Genomic DNA, 24,010 nt, shown 5'->3' on the forward strand with positions numbered 1-24,010 from the left:
GGCCACAGTTGGGGTCTTGAATCCAGTTCTGGGTCCCCAGTACAAGAGAGACATGGACATACTGGAGAGAGCACAGCGAAAGGTCACAAGAATTATTAAGGGTTTGGAGCATCTCTTCTGGGAGGAAAGGCTGAGAGAGCTGGAACTGTTTGTCCTGGAGAGGAGAAGATCAGGGGGATATCATCAATGTAGATAAATATGTGAGGGGAGGGTGCAAGGTGGGCAGAGCCAGGCTCTTCTCAGTGTGTCCAGGAACAGGACCAGAGGCAGTGGGGCACAAACTGAATAACTAGAGGTTCCCTCTGAACATCAGGAAACACTTTGCTGTGAGGGTGATTGAGCACTGTTGTAGGCTGCCTGGAGAGGTTATGAAGTCTCCTTGGAGATCTTCAAAAGCTGTCTGGACATTGTCCTGGACAATCAGCTCCAGGTGGCCCTCCTTGAGCAGCAGGGGTTGGACCTCCAGATGCCTCTTCTCACACAAACCCAGCCTTTCTGTGATTCTGTAATAAACATCCTATTTATGTTCCTTGTTAAATGTCAGAACCGGTTTTGTTTTCACCACGCTGGCAGCAGTAGCCAATGAAATCTCATAACCATTTCCATGATGGGAGTAGGATTTATCCCTATATTTTCCTGAAAGGGCTGCCTCATCCTGATTCTCATGCTAGGGGAAAGATAATTCTAGCCTCTCTGTCTGGATGGATACATCATAGGCTAATACTGATGTTGCAAGAGGAGGAACACTGGGTATCAGCCTCAGTCAATTGAAGTCTGCAGATTTTTCCCATAACTGTCTGTCCTGGAGCAAACAGTCTCTCTCATCCAGCAGGCAGAAATTACTTGAATGGCTTTGAGGTTATTTGCCTCATACCTGCTTTTTACCTGTGGTCAGCTGCAAGAACTGAGGTCAAAGAAGAAATGTTTCAGTGGAGCAGATTCCTTGTGTCAAACCAGGCAGAAGTTCTGCTGCTGGTTGGAGCAGTTGGTGTTTGAGAGCTTTTATCAGGACCTGGGGGGAAGTTGTGACAGTAATTTGGGCCCTGTTGCTATGTAACCATGAAGTCCAAGCAACAGACTTGTCTGACAAGTACTTTTCTAGTTGTACCTTTAACATACATTTAGGAGTCAACAGCTCACATAAACAAATCTTCAGTACTCTCTCCAAGAGTTTAAAAAGGGCTGTTAGGCATCAAAGGTGCTACTCTAAGGATAGAGACTTAATTTTTTGAATGAGTCACAAAAACACTGTGCTAACATGCTGAGTAGTGAGGGAAAAACACTATATAATCCCAGTTGTTACTTGCAGTTGTGCCATGGAGCCTGGGAAGAAGGTTTTTACAACAGTGCTGTCTTTGAAGAAGCTCTCTGAGCCCCCTCTCTAGGGTTCCACCTGCCCATCCACCCTCTCTAAAATTAGCCAACAACCTTCTTGTAAGCCAGTGTATACAAAGTTTAATTGTAACATGCCTGAGCAAGAAATGTAGAGATAGTTGATGCATATTCATAACCACTGTTTTGGTTGTGAATAAATAAATACCTTCGTTGTAAACCACCCCAGTTTTGAATTCTCACTTGTAGGTCTTCCAGAAAATAATACATTTCACCTAGCACACCACCCGTTCTTCTAAGAACTGCGTTGGTGAAGCTGGGGAATAATTATCAGAAACTAAGCAGCAGTTAAGAACTTTTCGCAGGCAATTGAGGTAAGACAGACAGCTTGCCTTGAGTGCAAGAGTATTTTTTCCAAAACAGATCGGTCCCTGACTTCTCAATTTTGATGGTGTTCACCAGCTGAGAAAGTACTTTCAGGATATAAGCCTTAGAGCCAAAATTCATGTCTCCTGGAAACAAAATACCACAAATTCAGTAGAGAGACAAACAAAGTGGAAAACTGCAAGTTCCCTAACTCCATTGTTCCCACTGAGCCATGCCTGTTTTGCATATCATTCCCTTTTTCTTCGTCTCATGGACAGTTTGGTCACTTGTGCTTTATGCCATACGACCCTCACTCTGTGGAGCACAACTGGAAACTGTTTGGAGTTCCCTGATGTGTTTCAGGCTTGGAGAAGGATCTAGGTGCATAAAATAAAGTCTTACTGTTCCCTGACAATTGGTCTATTTAATCTAACAAAATACAAATCTATAGTACTGCTACTATAATTTACCTTCAAAGTGCTCTCATAAAATACTGAGCTTTTAAGAATCTTTCCACTAAGGAAGCTGAGCTGCTAGACAGTGTTTTCCTTTTTTTGAACCTACATAAACACTGTATCAGTGTGCTTCTGTTTATATTTCCAAACATAAGTAAGATACAGTAATAATCCATTATTTTCCCATTTTTACATTTCAGTGATCGTCTGTAATTTACTGACCTTTAGTACTTGTCAAGATGTCAGTTGAATAGCAGCTAGTTTTCTCCTCAAGTAAAGGTTACAAAAAATGTCTTTTAGTATGCACTACAATTTTATTTACAGCTGTCAATATTTTAATAGTTGGATTAAGTTCTGGTTTTTTCCTTAATATTTAAAGGAATGCTATTTTTCCTTGAGTATAAGGAAACACTGTAAGAAAACAATTGCCTTAAGGCCAAGAAGGGTTATGCTGGCTGTCTGGATGCCTGGGAGTAAGGTGCTATGGGCATAAAGAGAAGGGAAGTGAGAAGTGCTTTCCCATTTGCAAGATAGGGGCTGACTTAATTCTTAGATAAAAGTGCAGTGAAATTTGTGGCTGTTGAATGATTCAGAAGGAGGAAAGAAGGGGGTAAAAGAATTAAATGAATATGTAAATAAATTACTCTTTTGGTCTGCTGATCAGTTTACTAATAATTTGTATTTAACTAGGTGGTTGAATCCCTTATTTATTACTGGGCATAAACGGAAGCTTCAAGAAGATGATATGTATAAAGTGCTGCCAGAAGATTCCTCAGAGAAGCTTGGAGAGGAATTGCAGTGGTAAGGAGAAAAATTATAGAATATTTTGGGTTGGAAGGGGCAATTGTTCTCTTTTATTGTATTAATGCTGGTGAAGGTAAAAAATCTTATTTCTATTCTAAAATTAAAAGAGGTTATTGTAAAGTTTAACAAGGTTAAAGATGCTGAAGAATTAAGAGTAATAACAACTAAGAGAACTTGTTTACCATAGAAGCTTTTTAGATTTTTCACGTTACACATAATGAAAGTGCATTAGTGTATTTCCATTATGTCGTTCATAATTAATTTGACACTTCGCAGAGTGCTTGGAAAAGACAACTTTGCATCAGCTGTGATGGTAGTAATCCTTAGTAAATGTCTGAGACTTCTGGTTTGGGGTAAAATAGCTGTGGAAACTTCAAATTGCTCTGTATAAAAGTGGAGAAAAAAGTTTTATATTTTATTTCTTCATTGTTTTTTTGTTTAGAGTGCAAATTGAATTCACAACCCTTTATATATCTGTTTATATAAATATATGTATGTTGAAAATACGCCACTCACTGGTAAAGTGGGTAAGATGGCTTGGACAGCTTAAAGCTTGCCTCTTGGAGGTGTTTTTATTTGGTTTTAAATAGTTTTTCATGGACTGTGTACCAGTTCATAGTGTTACAGACTCAGGGGGATCTATATTTTAATAGTAAAATACCTTCAAATAATAACTGTTCATGTAAATTGTCGTGAACCTTGCAACAGAGAGGATTTTTGTCTTCAAATAATGTTCTGCTAAATACAGTTAGAGGAAAAGATGTCTCTTTGTGAAAGGTGGCCTCTGTAATAAGAAAGTGTGGCCTTGCTGTTTCTTGCCTTTACACTGAAGGCAGAGCAGATGGACTTTCCTGATAGTTTGAATGGGATGAGAGACTCCTCAAGAAGCAAAAAGAATCCAGAAACGAAACGTTATGACCAGGTCTGACATCATCCTGCTCTGGCTAAATTAAGAAAGAGGGTTGGTGATAAGCTTATAGGAGTGGCCGCTTTTAACATCTTTGTAGCTGGAGAGCTCTGCCAAATTCCATGGTTGTGTCTTGAAGCAGTTCAGGGACTTGGCTGTAGGGGAAGATGGACTCTTTCCAATGATTTTTATAGAAAAAGCACACCGTTGCATGAGTCAGGAAATGGTAGAAGAAAAAAGTGAGTGGTTTTTAATTCTTTAGTGTACTTGACCAAGAGGCAGAGAATATAATTCATAAGCAGCTGCCTAAGGAAGTAGTTTTTTCTCTTGAGCCAGTAAACCCCACAGAACCTACACAGTTTCTGTTTTCAAAGCATCTAGACAATAACTCTGTAATTCTTGTAACAAAAAAAAAAAAAAAGAGGGTAAAAATAAAAAAATGTGTTCTTATCTGTGTGCTTTGAACTTCTGTGCTTTGTTGCAAAATAATTGGCTTTCATGCCTTAGACTCATTTCACTCCTCAAACTATCAAGGTCAGAGGTTTGGCAGAAAACACTTAGCCTTCAGAGAAGAAAGGGGGAGGATGCTGTCCGACAGCAGCATGTTTTAAGAAGTCTGCTTATATTGTGATACTTTCTTGTTAAAATAATGCTTGTTATTACTGTCTTCGGTTTTTGTGTGAACAAATTGTGTCTTACTTGTGGGTGGATGTGGTTATGGAAAGGTCTTTTCTGCTGATGAATCCTCGCCTTAAGAGAGATGTGCAGAGTGTTGGGTGACAAAATCCTCATCAAAGCATGTCTAGAAAAAAGAAAGGGCCAGACATGAGAAAGGGTTGGGCATCACAACTTCTCTGGGGAAGCACGGAGCATACTGATAGATAAAGACACTGTGCTGCCTCAGTTTAGTGCATGGTCAGGAGATCATATGATAATAGGCTGTTAATTAAGGTGAGTGGTGACTGAACAGAGGAGAAGAAATAAAGGAAGGGTTCCTCATCAGCAAATGTGTCAAGGGTGGTGAATTGTTTGTGATTAACCAAGAGCAAATAGGCCTATAATACTAAGTGTTTATGTGAATGAAAAGACATGATTATCTGTTAACTCCTTTTTTAAAATTTGATTTTATAAAGGTGATCAGGGCAATCTGGCTGTTAAGTGTGAAAGTATTTTATTCTAGGAATTGTCTTGTGATTTTACTTCCTCCTCCAACATGTTTGCACTTTGTTTGACAGGTACTGGGATAAAGAGGTGCAAAAAGCAAAAAAGAGAGGAAAAACACCACATTTAACAAAAGCCATTATTCTGTGTTACTGGAAGTCGTATTTAGTTTTTGGAATTTTCACAATGATTGAGGTAAGTGGTGTAAAATGTCACAGGACCTACTTCTTGGCTAACAGCAGTGTGAAACTTGTCTTCTTAGATTGCAAGAAATGTACTGGTGGCTTCATCCTGGACTGCTCAGAGAACCTGGTAATGTTCTCAGAAAGGTAAAACAGAGCTATAGCCCTGTAGAGACCGAAAAACTGAGTCATAACTGCAGGATTATGGAAGTGGAACAGAGCTGATTTCAATGCATTACTTTTGAGACATTGCAAACCACTGACTTTCTTTGTAAGGCTTGTCTGTATTTTAGGTATCTGAGCAGGGTGCCCAGTAGAAAGAGGTTTTTTTGCTCTTTGTAAATGGCTGTAAAGGGGACACAGCATCTTTAAAAATGGAAGTGTAATACATACTCATGCAATTTTTATAACATCAAAGGATCTTTTTGGTAATTGAGAGACTTCTCTTTGAAGTTCCAGCTAAATTTTAATGTGGAACATGTTTTTTTTGGATTATGTGTTGATAAAAATTGGCTTGACATTTTAGAGCACAATAAAGACAAAATAATAAGGGATATGACTTGCGGCAGTACTTGGCTCTTGTTTGCCTGTTTGCAAACTTGGCTAGCATGGGGTGATAGGAAATTATTAATACTTTTCCCCCTTCTTTCTCTTTCAGGAAACCCTCAAAATAATTCAACCAATTCTTTTGGGAAAAATTATTAGTTATTTCGAAAAGTATGATTCCTCAGATGAGGTAGATTTGAATTGTGCATATTGGCACGCAGGTGCTCTGTCTGTGTGCACACTTATTCTGGCTATAATGCACCACTTATACTTCTATCATGTACAGAGGGCTGGCATGAAGCTGAGGGTAGCTATGTGTCACATGATTTATCGGAAGGTAAGCAAACCTGTTCACAGCTATATTTTGTATTTGACAGCTATTTTGTTAGGGGAGTTTAAAAATGCAGTTATTTATTGTGCTCATGGTTGCAATTCCATTGAAGTTACTCATTTGTAGAGACCTAATGCGTGTGTAACATGTCGGGCCTGAGATGTGTACATGTGCCTTTGATTTCTCTTTGGTGGCAAGGTGTCTGAATGACAGCTTCAGGCTTGCCTAGTGAAGGTGGTGAGTTAAATAGCCCTAAAGTCTTGGAGGAGCTGCTTTTTTTGCCTCCTGCTGCTGTTGGAGAGGGGCCCCCTCATTGCTCTTGGAAGCGTTGCGTGCTGGAGCTGTAAGAGGCATCAGCATAGAGGAGAGGAGCAGAGATCACAGGGAATGCTTGGCAGTTACTCAGCCTTGCAGTTTGATCCCAGGGGAGGATGTGATGCTTGGATGTCACCATCTGCTTGCAGCACTCTCAGTTTCCTGGGAATTGCTTCACTGTCCAGATTTCCCCCCACCGCTGTTGTGGTTAATGGTGGGATTTATTTATATTTTATTCCATTGGTGCTGTAGAACTAGTAAGTTGTTTCCTTTGCAGATCAGAGGCTGTTCCCCTCACCTGGAGCATTCATCAGGTTCCCTGGGGGAGTGGCAGCAGTTCTGTGGAACTGCTACTTTCCCCTCCAGGCAGGCAGGGATGCTTGGCATCTTCACCTTTAGTATCCCTCCTGTTTAAGGGGGAAGAGAGAGAGGAGCAGGCAGAAGAGACAGTTCAGAATCAAATGGAATCCTAAAGGCAGGGAGTTCAGAGCTTTTTTAGTACTGTTTACTGGTTTTACTGTGGGAGTACTGCAGCCCTCCATTAAAACCTGTGAAATGTGAGAAGGGATGCAAGTTCAGTGAGCCATGGTTTCTTTGCTGTCTCTGTGTCCTGATCAAGAAATAGCTGTCCTCAACTACAGATGGAGTCGAGGCTGCTGTCAGAGGGAAAGTGGAGCAAGAAAAGTTGAGTTTTACTTACAAGAAGGAGCTGAGCAACATCCAGGATGAAATGCTCTCCTTGATGTGCTCTGGGCAGCAAGCAACCCAGTTGTAAATGTCTGCCTCACTCTTCTGAAGCTGTTGGCAATACCCAAAATGTGAGTCTGTCTGCTTCCAAGCAGGAAGTTGCTGCTGAGAATGCTGAAAGGGAAAATGCCCCATCTTTCTATCTTTAGTGCTGCTGGAATAGTGACCTGCAATTTCAGATGTCAGCAGAGAAGTTTAATTGAAGAATTGGGACTGTACAGTTTCTTTGGAAAATAAAGAAATCCACATGATTTTAATCATTAAACATAGGTACCATCCACTTAACATAAACAACTTGTACTGCTGGTGTAGGTTGTGAAGTTTTCGGACAAAGCAGTAAAGTGAGGAGAGTAAAAATATCCCCATTTTAAGTGGTGATTACCTTCCATACACATATTTATTCTCTTCCTCTTTTGATACCTTAGAAAGGATCCTCTGGGAACTTGGCTCTAACATGGCACAATGCTTTCTTGTACATAAACATCTCTCTAAGGTATTAATTTACCAAACTGATTATCAAAACAAAATTTATGAAAAATTTATATAGTGATGGTGTTTGTTGCTGAGTTGATACGGGCTTAGAAATGTTCATAATATGCACCCTTATTTCTAGAGATGGGATTAAATGGAAAATTAATCTGCCCTCATGTCTAAATGTTTACTCCTGAGGGTGAGGGTTGAGGTAACAGCAGGATATTGACAAACCTTTCTAATACTTTGTCTTCATTATGAGCTGCTTACAAATAGGTCATATTTTCTGTTTAACCTCATATAGGCTTTTGGAAGAAACTTGGGTGCTTATTAACCAGCGCTTCAGTGGAGTTTGTTAATTGCTGTAGAAAATAAAATCTTGGATTTGTGAGGCTAAATAGGTTCGATAAGAGAGCATTCTTAATGGAGAACTTCAAGTGTTTGTAATTCTTAAGTTTTAGACCCTTTTTCATTTCCTGGAAAGCTCAAATCTAAATTGCAAAAACCCTGTATTCAAACTCTTAAGATGTTTTGTGACCAGTAAGAAGTATTAGTGATGCACGTAGGAAACTTGTAACAAAAACGAAATCTGTCTCGTGATGACTCAGAATCTTATGTTTTGAAATCAAAGGCTACTTTTGGGAAACTGGTTTTTGCTGGGTTTTTTTTTTTTTTTTTAAGACTTAGCCTTTAGAAATTTTTTGAGGTCAGTGTACTGGCTTTACTGGAATTAGTTTTCCTCAGCTCATATGGGGCTATGTATCAGCCATAGTAGAAAGTGGAAGGTACCAAAACAGGACTTTTTGGTAGAAATCGGTTAGGAAAGTAAAACTGCTACTTTGCAGTCAAGACAGGTCCATTCAGACAGGAAAATGCAAGGCTTATTTCACTTAAGAAAAAAAAGAATCAAAACCAAGAAGGAAGCAGGGAAATATTAAAACTGCATTGCCGCTGATGATGGGAATGGCTCTTCCCTGAGAAGACAAATCAGTCACAGATGAGCATCTTCCATTTGGCTCAGATGTTCGTGCGCTTCCTCCTGAGACTGTCTTGGTCAAAATGAACTGGACTCATAGAACCATACTGAATCTGATTTTGCTGCCTGTGTAGAAACAGCTAGGAAGAAGTGATTGTGTGGCAGGTCCAAGACAGACCCAGGCCGTGGGCCACTAGTGAGACACAGGCGCAGTCTTCTGATGGTTCAGGTGAACCTCAAGCAGCAGATACATTGTACAAGAGGTGCTGTAAACACATCCTGATGGGAAACTCCTCCAAATATGCCTCATGTGAACTCCTGTTATTATGGTCCATGGATTTCTAACAGCTTTTCTCACAGCTTACCAACCTACCAACCTTAATGTGTGGTGTGGAGCAAACATGATGGCAACATGTCTGTCCTGCGGCATCATTACGTGCAGGCAGCTACCTGGGGGATTTCAGGTGGATGACAGACACGTGGCTTAAGACAGGGAATGAAGCAGTAATTTTCTCAAATAACTAAATCTGGTCTTTCATATGCCCAGTATCCTAGATTTATTTTTGAAATGTCAGAGGAATTTCTTAGCGGAGTTTCAAATGTTTCTGCCTGCTGGTTTCAGTGAAGTTAGGGTTGGGATTCTCTCTGTGATTTAACAATATCTTTGTAACACAAAAGTGAGGTGCAAGAAATGTAAGGAACCTTGTTTGAAATTATGCTTTGAATAGTACTTTGATGGCTGATGTTCTACTTGTTTTAAAATACTGGAACAGTATTTGTGAAACAATCAATGCTTTTCAGGTTTGATTACTGGCCAAAAAGGAACCCTAATAATGTTTGGAGAGGGAGAAGTAGATGTGAACTGCCTAAAAATGCAAAGTGTTTTTGAGGAGTGAACTATTCCTGTACAGAAAAACACGTAACATGCTTTGTATATTTTTTTAAACTTGTGCTGCAAACCTGTGTTTTCTTTCTAGCAGGTGTAGAAGGAAGCAGGGTGTGTTATCAGTATTTTTGAGCAATTCCAGTTTGGATCTTTGCATTAAAGTTCGGACTGCATATTTCCAGATGTGATTGTTTTTTGGGGGGATGGGGAGGGGTGTATTTTATAAACACATACTATTTTCTACCAACTAACCTAAAAAAGGCTTGACATTTACTCCTCTTGTTTTTCATAGCATGTTCTAAACTTAATTTTATATAATTCAGAAAGGTTATGATTTTTCAAGAGTTACTGATTTGTAAAGGGACACTCTGATTTGCAAAGATAATCTAAAATTAATAACTTGAGGGGTTTTTGCCTTCTGTCAGATAAGTTGTTCAAAACAGAATTCTTGCAGTTGGCCAAACATTGTTCTGACTTCAATCTGGCCTTCAGGTGGAGTTTTCTGTTCCTGTTTTGTACAGACACTCATAGTGAGGGGGAGAACAATGCACATGGAAAGTTACAGCTCTTTGCTTAGTGACTTCCTGCATTGGTATTTTCCTATTTTTAATCACTTCAGACATGAAGATAGGGCATTTTTATTCTCACAGTCCTTCCCTTGACTTTTTTTTTAATACTCTTTTGTTTGCGACTTTGTTTAGGGTATTTAGTCTAACTCACATTTTATCTAAGGTTCTTAATATGCCCCAATACTCTCAGGCAAAAGTTGAGATGTGCCTTCAGCTTTAGCCCTGGTACTATATTTGTGTATTGAGTGTTCCATGTATAGGTGTACTGTGCTCTATAAGCTGTGATAATTTGACACTGTTCTGACTTTTTTAGGCACTTCGTCTCAGTAATGTAGCTATGGCAAAAACTACCACTGGTCAAATAGTAAACCTTCTGTCAAATGATGTGAACAAATTTGATCAGGTAAGAGGTATTTCACAGATCTTTCCAAGGAGCTGAAGAAATTGTGGGGTTGGAGTTAAGAAAGTTTTGTTTAAAACTGGTGATTAAATGTTTCTAATGAACATTTCTTCTAGTTGTTTGTTAAATGTAGAATGTTTTGTGTTGGAAGGGACCTTAAAGATCCAGCCTCCTGCCATGGGCAGGGACACCTTCCACTAGCAGGTTGCTCGTAACCCCATCCCGCCTGACCTTGAACACTGCCAGGGATGAGGCATCCACAGCTTCTCTGCACCACATGTTCCAGTGCCTCACCACCCTCACAGTAAAGAATTTCTTCCTAATATCTAATGTAAACCTATCCTCTTTGAATTTAAAGCTGTTCTCCCTTGTCCTATCACTACATGCCCTTTTCAAAGGTCCTCTCCAGCTTTCTTAGAGGCCCCCGTTAGGTACTGGAAGGTGCTGTAAGGTCTCCCCAGAGCCTTCTCTTCTGCAGGCTGAACAACCCCAACTCTCTCAGTCTCTCCTGAAAGGAGAGGTGCTGCAGCTCTCTGGTTATCTCTGTGGCCCTCCTTTGGATGTGCTCCAGTAGATCTGTGTCCATCAGAGCTGGATGCAGTACTCCAGACAGGGAGAATCCCCTCCTCACCCTGCTGGCCATGCTGCTTCTGATGCAGCCCAGGATATGTTTGGCTTTCTGGGCTGCAAGCTCACAATGACATCTCATGTTGAACTTCTCATCCACCAACACCCCAAGTCCTTCTCCCCAGAACTGTTCTCAGACCATTTTTCGCCCAGCCTGTATTTGTGTTTTGGATTACCACAATCCAGGTGCAGGACCTTATGCTTGACCTTGTTGAACTTCATGGGGGTCACATGGGCCTACCTCTCAAGCCTCCTCTGAATGGCATAATATGAATAAATATATTCTCTTAAATTATGGGAAGAAAAGTAGTTTCCCCCCTCCCCCCTTAAATATTTTCCTGCTGTTTTTCTAAGCTCAAAGAAATGTTGGTGCATGAACATAAAAAAATAATCTGCGTGGTAATTTGCTTACCTTCTGTACACCTCGATGTATGTTTACATCTCTGAATCTGGTACAGAATTCTCACTGGATGCTTGAGTACTTGCCCCAGGCAGAAATACTTCCTAAATGTTACTAGAGGTTTAATTTGTTAGCTAAGATGAGAAGCTAATTTTTGGTTCTGAACTATTTGTTTAGGTAACAATTTTCTTGCATTTCTTGTGGGCTGGACCACTTCAAGCTGTAGCAGTAACAGTACTTCTCTGGATGGAAATAGGCCCATCATGTCTTGCTGGAATGGCTGTTCTGATTATTCTTCTTCCTGTGCAGACCTGCATTGGGAGGCTTTTTTCTTCCCTCAGGTAAGGCTGGGTGTTTTGGGTTGTAGCTGTTTTCTGTGCTGGATTTTAAAATGTGCATATTGGGTGGAGGCAGAGTATCAGCTTGTGTCTGGTGATATTTTCTGCAGTGTCTTTTATCTTTCCTAATGTTTTTTATAGTTGCTAATGTGAGATGTCTGAATTCCAGATCATAGACTTGAAGTGATCTGTCTTCCAAACATGCTGAAAATATCTGCTACTCATTAGCTATCCAGTATGTTAAAAGAGTCTTGACTACTTCTGTAGCTACCTTGCTGTAGATCTTGGCATAGAATTGTGAAACTTGAGCTTTGCCTTCCTGCAGTGATTCTTAGGGAGTGGTTACTCCAAAGGTGGTGAGCTCTGTTCTGTGTGACTTACTGGGGTGATACAGGAGTTGCAGCAGAACACTCTGCAAGTTTCTTGTTCAAAGATCTTGCTCTCCATGACTATTATGCAGAGAGAAAAAAGGGGAAGGAAATGAGAGAGAAGGCTAGAAAAAAATTTATTGTGATGGTTTTGATGCCAGCTATGAGGTTTCCAGCTGCAAGGTTCTAGGCTGTGGAGATAAGAGTTTGCGGTAATTTTCCATTATCAGGCAAATTTAGTTTGTTTTTCTGTAACTTTGTGCTAAAAAAACCCAACGAGACTTGCCTCTGATGGGATTGTTGGGGCAAGTTCTTGCATCCATGTTTTCTGTTTCTTGTGTAATTAGCCATGCTTGACTTATATTATGACTTTATAAAAGGCTTTTGCAGGTAATTGGAAATATTTTTGTGTTCTTTACTCTGTACACATATGCTTAGGAGTGTTAGGCATCTTTCTTTGCATCTTTTGTCGAATGGGTTCCTTTTAGCTCTTTGGATAAGTAAAATTTCTTTTAGTGAGTTACTGTTTTCTTTTTGAAGTTGTATTTCAAGATAAGTTTTCTAGACATACTGAGCCTGGCATTGCCATTGCATGGCCAGATATGAAGAGAAAGCTGAGAATTATAAAATGAAAACAACTTGTAGACCTCTTTTATTTGTAACCATTGTGGTAGTCTTCAGTCATTATATTCATGTGCTGTTTCTCAAATAATGTTCAAGGGCTATTTCTCAAGTAGCGATCCATTCAGAGTTCTCTGTCAAATTCTAAGGGCTTTTCTTTTTACGATAAAGCCTGTTTGTAGAACATTTACCATATGTTCTTAGCTGTTTATTTTCACTGCATGTGCAGTATGCACGCATAAGTATCAAGCTGCTTCATTGTTGTTTTTCATTAGTTCTAAGTTTTTGAGGTTTGAGTCAATAGTCAGAATACTTAATGCTTACCTAGTGCCTTATCCATGGTGGCAGGCCTTAATATCCCAGTTTTACAGATGGGAAACTGAGGCACAAAGAGATTAAAGACTTGTTCAGGGTCAGACAATACGGTGACAAAATTCTCTTTGTTGAAGGTATTGATTTAAAAAATTAATTAGTGGCAATGTAACAGTGTTTGAGGTTTTTTACCCATTCAGTAACAGCCACTTGTTTGGATGCAGTGCAATGGAAAGAATTTGTTAACCAGAAAAACTTCTGCTTGTCTCCATGTGCACAGATCTTTTTATTTGTGGACAGAAATGTGCAATGAAAAGACGGAGTTAATGGTAAAACTGGAATAGATTTTAGCTCTGTAATGATGAGTATGTTCACATGGAAATTGCTGGGAATCTGCATGGATTTAAGGAAATCAGCCTCTGAAGAAGTAATTTAAGGATTAAAGCTTTTGCTAAAATCCAAGCATGCTTGGTGTGGCAGCTAATTTGCGCTATTATTCAGCGTTGTTCTTGTGACTCAGGCTTGTAAACATGCATGCACACCAGTTCATGATGCAGCCATTGGCTTCAGTGCTCTGGGAGTTTGCAGGTATGGATTTGGTACCCTGTGGAATAGTATCCACTGTACTCTGCAGGATTGCTTTTACTTCCACAAGTACAATAAGTTTTGCAAAATACACGTGACCTAATACATTATTTTGAGAAACAGTTCAATTATTGGACTGAGGACCATTTTATATGTATGTTGTTCACAAGAGCTGAACCTGCTCTGCTCTGCACTGCACTGCTTAGTCATGCAACTGTAGTACTGTTATTTAAAGTCCTTTTTCTTGAAGATAAAAACTGTCTAACTGTTGTGTCAGACATAATTAAAACCCACCAAATACGCCTCATGAAAGCAAAAAGGGATTTTGCAGCTTGCTTATTTAGAATGGTTTTTAGTATCACAGAGGGGACTTCTCAGACAGTTGAAGAATTTTCAGGTCCTTTCTTATTGCACTCTTGACATGCTACGTGGGCATGAGTTGGACTGATGCGTTTGTATTCTGAACGTAATATTTTTAAAACTGGGGACGGCTTTCTCTGCTGTAAGTTACCATCAATGCACTGGATGTCTGTGTACTTGAAGCCACTATACAGTATCACTGAGCCCGTGGCTTCTGGTATGTACATACAAAATACGCTTACTGCAAAGTAGGGGAGTGTAACTTAAAAAAAAACCAAACAAAAAAACCACTCCGCCCAGCCTCTTGAGCATTTTAAAGCAATTTGAAACAGGATGGTTACTATGGTGACATTTCATCAAGAAAACTGAAAAATTGGTTTTTGAGAACTACAGCCTTTTTTGATTCACACTATTTTAAAAAAAGAAACCTCTGTTAACTGTATTATTCATCTTCTACCTTCTGTTGTGTGGAGACCAAGCCTGGAAGTTAGGTGACTTTCAAGATTGTAGGTGAGAATTGTTTGCTGCTGCAGAGACATGAACAACACGTGTTAAATTTTGCCTTCTGCAGTGGTGGTGTGTGTATGGGGAAGAAATGATGAGCTCTTACATTCTTTAAGGAATTATTTTTGTGTTACTATTTCTTTTTGAAAAAGGAAAAGATGAAGTAGCAAAGATAATCTCGTTCCATGTTGGTATGGTTGGTTTAAGTTATTTTCCTCAGTGTTAATAAGAATCCTTGATTGCACTAGGGCCAAGTTTCTAAATGCCTTTTTTCAGTTCCCTTGTATAAATGTTTTTTAATACCCTGCTTCAGCCATCCTAACATTTATGGAATGCTGGTGCTGAAAAGTTTTTTTACAATGGTGAGTGGGTGCTTGAAATTCTTTCAACTTGCGTTCTTTAAATATGGTGATTTCTTCCAGTGTATCAGAGAGATCTTACAGGGGACAGGTTAAGCTGAGAAAGCCCAGTCACCCCTTCTAAAAAGATTTGATTTTTTTTTTAATGATCTCTGAATCTTAACTTTCATTGGTATATGCAAAAATAAGTAATTTAGCAGGTAAAGGTATGTTTTAGCAAAATAAGGTCTACCATAGCTCTCTGTGTAATAGAATTGTAGTAGGATCTATTAGCATGATTTATGCATTCATTATGTGGCTTCTAACTTCCAATGCTTTTTTCCTGATCAAAATTGTCACTTTATTATTTTATTATATATTTTTTCCATTTTTTCATCAGTGCAAACATAATGTGGAACTAAACCAGATGTATTTAAGTTAGTGTTAATTACAATTAATGTTTAAATAACATTTATTTTTTTAAAGAAACCATATCTAGATTATCTAATAAATTACAGCTCATGTACTAAGTAATCTCTGCTTCAGCTACAGTTAATCCTAAAAAGTCACAAATGAGGCCAGTTTCTTTAACAACATCAGAAGAGCCTTATGACAAGAGTGGTTGTTTTGGCATTTTGAAGTCTTTTTAAAGTAATTTTCTGATTTTTGTTTCATTTTGAATGTAATAGTTGTGAATGTTTTCATTTGTGGCCTTTTGGATACACAGATACGTTGTTTAAGTATACTCTGTGTTTGCACAAACTGAGATGTATTTCTGAGCACTGAATCAACTCTCAGTTCCCTGAGAACCAGGAACACCAACATACCAAGTCTGTCTGCTGTGTGCCAGCTTTAAGATACTGGTCTTCAGGAAAACCCTTTAATGCAATTACAGTAATGTAAATTGTCTTTACAAGTAGAAGCAAAAACTTCATAAATATGTGATCGTGAATTGTCTTCTTTAGGGAATCTAAGAATTTTTCCTTTGTCCTACTTCCAGAAGCAAGACAGCTGCCTTAACAGATGTCAGGATTAGGACCATGAATGAAGTGATAAGTGGTATGAAGATAATAAAGATGTACGCTTGGGAAAAATCATTTGCAGAACTTGTGAATGGTTTAAGAAGGTAATCCCGGAAAGATACAGCTTGGTGTATGACCAGTGTCATTTTCTATGTTTTACATGTGAATAAGTGCTTTATTTTGTGCTTTAAAATGCAGTTTACTTGCACTTTTTGAGCTTTTTTTTCTTTTTTTATTTAAATTTTATATAGCAAGAGTATAGGAATGACGATACATTCTAAGGGAATAAAACATTAAAAAACCCTCCAAACTTTGATAATTCTGGCTTTTCTTATGCTTCCTCTAACAATTGTATTTAAAATGAGCAACTAACTCAGCTGTAGCAAAGGTAGAAGGGAAAAGCAGATCAGAAATTCCCTTGTTATTCAACTGGCAAGGCCAGCTGAGTTTGGTATCCTAAGACATTTCATTTCAGAGGTCCATTGACATCAGATTAAAAGTTATTAATAAATTTGATTTTCAGTCAGTATTTGCCTTTCACGTGATACTGTAACAGCATTCGTTGCTAAAGGATAAATATAGGAGTTCGGGTGCATATTTCTCATAATCTAATTTTCATGTCGTTTCCCTCTCCACCATATGAATAGAACGTGGTTATCCTGCTGCAGATTATCTGACTTTTTTGTTTTAAATGTTTTATTTTGGAAATAGTTTTCTTTAAAGGAATTTTTTTCCTTTACATCCATGTGCAGGCTTGCAAACTTGCAAATGTTCCCTGAGATGTTTCTTCCCATGCACATAATTGTTTCCTCTGTTGGGTTATAGGATCCTGTGCTGATTGAATGTTTATGACTGATGGGAAGCTTTTCTGTCTTGCATGGAGCCAGAGAGGGTATTTCTTTATTGAAAGCTTCCTCAGTGGGTGTATTCACATCACTAAATTTTAGATTCCAAGTTCAACACCTCATTAGGATTAGAAGCTTCCTTTTTAATGTTGGAAAGAAATAAGATCTTCCAGAACACATCTTAAGCCCTCTTCCCTTTCTTTAAATGTGTCGTGGAAAACTGTAGTTAAAAGTCTTAAATTTAGCCAGGTGATTTATTGTCCAGTATTTCCACGCTGGCCCTTGATGCCATCTGAACTCCTGCACTGCTCTTTTTTCTTGTGTCTGTCCGTATTAGTTTCCTTTTATGTAAGTTTGTGCCTCGAGACAGTGTAATATATTGTATGCAGCCTGCAGGTAGGCTGTAATTTATCTGGTATTTATGGAGAGTAGCACAAAAAACTTGCCGATTATCCACAGATAAAGAGAGGATTATTAAGGATTATTAAAGGGTGGGAAAAGAGTTTCATCCAGGGTTATGGAAATAATTGAATTAGACCCAATTCAAATAGTTTACATACAAATGTTCCTTCTCTGTACTCTGGAGGAGATCAAAGATTGTGAACCCTTAAGCTGAAAAAATAAGCCTTTGAAACTTTTAAAAGTCTGTTGGTTCAGCCAGTTGGCAAGTATAGTGGGAAAGTTGGTCACTTAATTTACTTCAAATTGTATAATCACAACTTGAGTTTCTAATCTTAATGTATAGTTCCAAGTGGTAGGTGATCAGCATTATTAAGATTTTCCCTAAGAATTGTCAGAATATTTGGAAAGAGAAATTAGGAATTGTGTAAGGATTTTGTAGAAGTAGACAAAGGTAGAATATATGGAGAAGGAGTAAGTTGTTGTGACTCTCTTGATAAAGAAAAATTGTTATTTTCATGAGGAGGTAAGCCTGCTAGCATCCACATTGTAAGATGATAGGGCAGTAACATTTTGAGGCTTGGACTTGATGAGTCATTTAGAAGTGAAAACTGCAATTTAACTGAAATGGAAATTGAGAACAAACACATCAGCTGCTTTTCAGTTGCTGGAGGGAGACTTATGTGTCTGTACAGTACTTCAATCACTATTTAGCTTGGGCAATGACTGGCAGAACAATTGGTCTCACAGATCAGTATTTTCTTGATTTATGAACCAGAATTCCCAGAGCAAAAGAGGCCAGGAGCAGGGTCCAAATTGGGAAGGATTTAGACTGAGATGAAAGGAAATACGCTAAATCCTGTGATACAGCTTGAGGAGCAGCAGCTGAATTATGGCAGATACTTGGGCTGTGGGCAAACTCTTGATCTTCTGGAAATTGCCCTGGTTTTTTTCAGCTTCAGAGTATGTGTTGGTCTTGTCATGAGTTTTGTGACTGAACTCTACTGGATTTTGATATTGGAAGGATAAGGAGTTTGTGGGTGCTTGGCCTTTATACAGGGGTTTTTTTTCCTCTTTGCTATTGCATGCAACCAAAAAATATTTGAAGCAGATTAGAATCTGAAGTAAAGTATTAGTTTAACCAGAGAAGAAGAAAATAGTACCTTAGTTTTCTGTCTCCGAAAAATAATTATTTTCTATAGCTATTAAGATATTAAATATAATGAATTTCTCCTCTCAATTTCCAAGCCTCTTAAATTCCGGTTGGTGTTTTTTTTGTTTGGTTGGGGGTTTGTTTTGTTTTGTTTTTGTGGGTTTTTTGTTGTTGTTGTTGGTTGTTTTTGGTTTTGTTTTGTTATTTACCATGTAACATGTTTTCTTCACAGTTGTTTACATATGAGCCGGGGTGGTGCAAGGGGAGGAGAAAGGCTATGAAAATAAAATCCTGAGAGGGGGTTTCCCTCATCCTATTGTTGAAGGTAGCAGTAGTGGGAGAGATTGATGTGATTTGTTTATGTTTTGCATTTTTAGGAAGGAGATTGCCATGGTTATGAAAAGCTCCTATCTTCGAGGACTGAACTTAGCTTCATTCTTTGTGGCAAGCAAAATAACAGTGTTCATGACTTTCATGGCATATGTACTACTTGGCAACGTTATCTCAGCGAGGCGGGTGTTTGTGGCAGTGTCCCTGTACGGGGCAGTGAGACTCACAGTGACCCTGTTCTTCCCTTCGGCTGTTGAGAGAGTGTCCGAGTCAGTGATCAGCATCCGGCGGATCAAGGTAGCGTTATTGACTGGGAGCGTGTGTGGATGTCTTCTCTTACTCTGCCCTTGTTTTAACGTCGCTGACAAATGCGGCCTTATTGTGGTTTTGCACTTAAAATAACCTGTTTTGGAAACAGAACATGTTGGTGTGAATGCAGGTACAAAAAACAGGACATGCACTGTAGGGTAGGCTGAGATGTAGGAGAAAAGTGTGCGTGGCAAGGAGGTGGTGTAGATGTTTCTGAAGTAAGAGGAACACGTGTACAGATACGCAGGCATGCTGGGATTGGGGTTTGAAGAACGAAGTAGGCAGATGAGAGCTGTAGGATTTGTATTTCCCACTGCACTACCCTGTCATCTGTGGAGGACAGGTGTGAGCACTAGCTTTTGTCTTGTGGCTGCTTTCAGTACTGGAGTGAAGACTCAAATTCAGTAAGAATGAGCATTGGTAGTGCCGATGTTTGGTGCTAACAGAACAAGAAGAGTGTCTTGTACAGTATGGACTGCTGTGTTAAAATGCTTGACTTTTCATCACTTTCTGTGACAATACCTGCTGTCTGGAGTCTGAGCAGTACCTCTGTGCCTGTAAAAGCCTAGCAGTACTCTCCCTGCCCTCCCATGGCTCCTGACATCCTCCTCCTGCTTCCTCGTAGTTACTGCTTTCTGTAAGTCTTCAGCAGCTATCTCACATCTGCAAGCTCTTAGCTAAGTACTTGTTAACTAGTCTTGGCTTCTATGATTAAGACCTTCCTTCTCTTCCCAGAATATTGTTTACTGCTGCCTATTTAAGGTCTTCACTTTTGACTCTGAGTCAAAGCATGATAGAATTTTTTTGGGTTTTGTCATAAAATTGTGGTAGCTGTCATCCTTGAAAGTTTTCTGTGGAAATAGCCCCTTTCCTTTCTGAATGTGTTTGGGCTATTTATAATCCAGCATCAGGCAAGGTGTGGTGGAAGTGTGGCTGTGGAACAAAGTGCATGCTTATGCAAATTGAAGGAAAGGTTTGCTGACTGGGATGTAATGTAGAATAGAAGTTCAGCAGTGAAAGTGCAGTGAGCCAGTTATGCAGATGTTAGCAGGTTTCTTTTTTGGTTAATGTCCTGGACTTTAAAATGAGGAAATGTTCAGATAGTGTGCTGTCTTCTATTGGTCACTTGAAGAAGGCTTACTAGAGACAGTGGACAGCTGCTTACTGTGTCCTCATCATTCTTCCAATGAAATACCATAAGCCTTTGCCATCAAAGCAATGGAATGAGAAGGTGTTGCAGTGAGGGTTTCACCTCTTTTGTATGGGTAGAGGAAGTTAAACAATTTAAAAGTTGTTAGCGATTTAAGGAAAAGACAGGACAGGTTCTTAAGGTCCATTTCTTTCTGGAATTCTTTATTGAACAGGTGGTTGTTAGAGTCCTTTCCTATTAAATCTGCACTTTTGGAGGCTTTTGGGAGGGAGAGCTAGCTAGTTAGAAGTACGCTGTTGTAGTTGTCCGTTGCTTTGGAAATGTAATTCTTTGATCAGTTTGTGATTGTTTTTTCCAACCCCATAATTAATGTTCTGTATGCTGCTTTCAAAAAACGTGTTTCCATTCTCAGTCTCACATTAGGCAATATCCTCTGCTTTTCTTTCATTGCAGAACTTTCTGATGCTTGATGAAGTCTTGCACTTCAAGCCACAACTGCATGGCAGTAATGAAAATATCATTCTCCATGTCCAAGATTTGACTTGCTATTGGGATAAGGTAAATGTTCTTAAATATTAAGTATATTGGTGCTGCTGGCATTTGAAGTCTAAAATGCAGTGTGGGTATGTATAGTGTGCTGATATTTTGTACTCCATCCTTTGTGTATGAGAATCCTTTCAGTATGTTTAGCTAACTCTGTAGAATAGTATTGAAAACTCTATCAAGTGCATCTTAGAAGTAGCTATTCCTTAATAGTACACTAAATGAAAACCTTTGTATTTCTATGGGAAAATATGTCTGGTTATTAAGCGGCACTGTAGTATGGCTGAGGTACTTAAATTGGAATTAAGGACAGACAACACAGCAAGGTGGGCCTTATCGTGTGGGGTTTTTTCTGTGAACTGAGTGCTTGATCAGTCCACTAGTCTAGAACCAGTACAATATTACACCTCTTACAACAGATTTGAAAGCTTTAGAGACACATCAGCATGTATTTGTTGCTCCGTATTTTGAGGCTGTTCAGCTGCACATTTTTTTCTGCTTAAAGTGCACCAAACTCGCCAAAATGGCTAGAAAAAGGGACAGTAAACAGGTGATAAATTTATTTTGTATCACTTTTATGTAAGAAAGGCAAAGGTTGACTGTTTCTGTTTTCAAACTTTAATTGATATGGTAAGCAGCAATTTGTGACTAATTGTTGGCGCTATTACAACCTGCCAGTATCCTCACACAAGAGAGACTTCAGTCTCCATTATAAGTGCTGGAAGCTCTAAAAATGACTTTTGCATATAAATAATTTGCATGCAAATAAGACATCATATATTTCCCTTTCTAAACCCTGTTCCCCTCCCTGTGCTGTGTCCCTAGGAAGATCAGGTGTGAAAACATATGTGAGGATCTACCTACTGCTACTCTGCTGCAAAAGAAAATGGCTATTTTATGCTGCTTTACATTCTCAGAGTTCTCTGTGACAATAATATTTCTGAGGCATTGACCAAGTTTTTAAAAATGAATTGATATGAAAGACTTGATTTGAATACATTCTAATGCAAAATGCAATGTATTGCTTAATCTTCGTTTTCTTCTCAAACTGACTTTGGTACCACCACTAACAATTTATAGGAAATGGTTGCATAATGTGCCCATAAAACATCTTTTTTTTTTTTCCATGACTTGTTTATATTGCATAAAGCAGGGTAGCATGACTGGAATTACTGGTTTCCTTTCAATTTAAAAAAAACCCCAAACCAACAAGGCATCCACAAAACTGTTAATGTAACTTTCATTTTGATATTTAATTGCAGTGTGCATGGGAGAAGAACAGTTCTCTCAGAACTGTTAAGATCTGCTCACAAAGTTTCTCTTACATACTCTTACAATGATGCAAAATAATTTTATAGAATTGCTCACTGAAAAAGGTGATAAGTTCTGATAGAGACGAGTTATGAAAGGAATAATATAAATATGTTATCCTTTGTCTAGTAGCAGGCCTAGCTTGCTACTCAAGACACTTCGGATGTCTGTACAGACACTGTACAGCTGGATGATAATTTTTTTAATTTATAGAGACTGTGTGCCAAAAGTGATATTTAAAAAACCAGCCAACAAGCAGCCCACGAATCCAAAATCACTTGAAGTAAAAAAAGGATTATTAGCTACACTTCCAGGAAAACAACCTAACATGGTGTATTGCAATTTCTCAAAAGATAAACAAAACCAATTAATTCCTGGTCACACTCTTGTTTCACTAAGGCAAGTATTATCTTGAGTACCACAGTCTAGCCTGATACCAGCATGGAACTAGAGTTTCTTCAGTACAGCTTTTTACTGGTGTTTCTTGAGTTTACAGAACAGTCTGTCTGCTCAGCTGAGCAACTTCAGATTTAAAATTTCAGCATTTGAACAGAGGCCAAATTTGCTGCCCCTGGAAGGATCATTCTTGTGTCCTCTTGTCCTTGCGTTCTCTGCCTGTTGCCTCCCTAATGCTGGTTGTTAATGCTGGTTTGTATGACCTTGTGGTGAAGCAGTTTGGAGGAATGAAGCAATAGAAAATGAATCACTTTTAATGAGATTAATTCTGATAGCTGAATCCCATGAACAACCTTGGTGTAATGAGTTGTCAGGTGAACTTAGCTGCCATATTAGTCTTTGCTCTGATTTAAGTGCCTCAGTTTAGTGCCTAAAAATAGGTGTGATGAATTCAGGACAAATTGTCTTTAATTATAAGGAATGCTATTTTGCAAAAATATCATGCCCCTTAGGTGTGTGTGGCTGTGCTGTTTGCTCGAATTACTATTTTTGTGTTGGCTCCGTGATACCTTCCAGTACTGCTTTAATATATAATATGGCAATAATAGTTAAAAAACTTTAAAAAAAAAATTCTGTAATGTTTTTTGGCTCTTACTTTATATTTTTTAAAAAATTTTGATGTGGGAGGAGATGTCTTTGCACTTCTGTGAGTACAGAAGCACAACCTCAAGAGGTCTGAAGAAGGGCCTGTGTGTCTGAAAGCTTATTTATTTTTTCCATGTAGACACTGTTTTAGTAAGAGATATTTTCTGTTCCTGCAAACTCCGTATTAAAAAAAGAAAATCTTTGGCTGCCATAAGTTGGTAGAGTTCTCCCGACCTTAGCACTAGGTGAGCACCTGAGCTGTGTACTCTGGACAGAGGAGTCAACTTCGGGGTGAAATGCTGGTTCTGGTTGGGGAGGGTGGTGGGGTTGTGCGGGGAAAAGGGAAAAAGTGCCACCCGTTGATGCCACCTTGTGGAAATTCACAGTAGCGGCGGCAGTGGTTTAGCAGAGCTGCACAAGGAGCCCGAGTTCAGCTTCTCGCAGTGTGAGGAGCTCGTGCGAGCCCTGCGGTGCTTCCGTGAGCTCTGGCAGTGGGGCTGCCTGCCTGGGGTTTCTCCTCTCACGAGTGAGCACGTGTGTGCTATCCCGGCTATCCCAGTTGTTGTAGATGTGGATGGATACTGGACTTCTGTTTCTTCCCAAATAATTTGAAATGAATTGCAGGCTTCCTCCTTTTGCAGTCCCAGAACTTTTTTGTCTTGTGTCACCTTTTGTATGGAGTTAGGTGATGGCCTCTTCAGCTGCTTGAACTTCAAAAGGTGGCTGGAGATTTTAAGGTGTTCTTAACTGTGCTGTTCTGTTTTTGGAGCTTAAGGCTGGGTTTTCGTTTGGTCCTTTAACCGGAGTACTAGTTTGGGGATTTTTTAATGTGTGTATTTTACTGTTTGCATTTTAGTGTCAGTTATGCTTAGTGCAGGCAAAGATGCATGTAAAGGCAGATTCTGTTACAAAGGTGTTTTGCTTTAATGAGAGGGAGCTGCACCAGGTCCTTAGAAATGGCTGTTTAGCATAGCTGTTAAAGACATGAGCATCCTTTCTTTCCACA

At 39.1% G+C, this 24,010-nt stretch overlaps 1 protein-coding gene across 2 annotated transcripts in view; it reads left to right on the forward strand.

The window, feature by feature from the left end:
- ABCC4 (ATP binding cassette subfamily C member 4) overlaps positions 1-24,010 on the forward strand; it is a 146,366-nt gene that overhangs the window by 10,444 nt on the left and 111,912 nt on the right. For both annotated transcript variants that reach the window (XM_042043721.1, XM_042043712.1), the window contains exons 2-9: positions 2,844-2,954; positions 5,100-5,220; positions 5,866-6,090; positions 10,362-10,451; positions 11,653-11,816; positions 15,902-16,027; positions 18,698-18,947; positions 20,563-20,667. In XM_042043721.1, the coding sequence (XP_041899655.1) occupies positions 2,844-2,954; positions 5,100-5,220; positions 5,866-6,090; positions 10,362-10,451; positions 11,653-11,816; positions 15,902-16,027; positions 18,698-18,947; positions 20,563-20,667 (1,192 nt within the window). The remainder of the gene's footprint in view (positions 1-2,843; positions 2,955-5,099; positions 5,221-5,865; positions 6,091-10,361; positions 10,452-11,652; positions 11,817-15,901; positions 16,028-18,697; positions 18,948-20,562; positions 20,668-24,010) is intronic.

The sequence above is a fragment of the Corvus kubaryi genome, unplaced genomic scaffold (genome assembly GCF_017639235.1).
Source record: "Corvus kubaryi isolate FWS band 111438036 unplaced genomic scaffold, C.kubaryi_AGA036_p1.0 133, whole genome shotgun sequence".
Classification (NCBI taxonomy): Eukaryota; Metazoa; Chordata; class Aves; order Passeriformes; family Corvidae; genus Corvus; species Corvus kubaryi.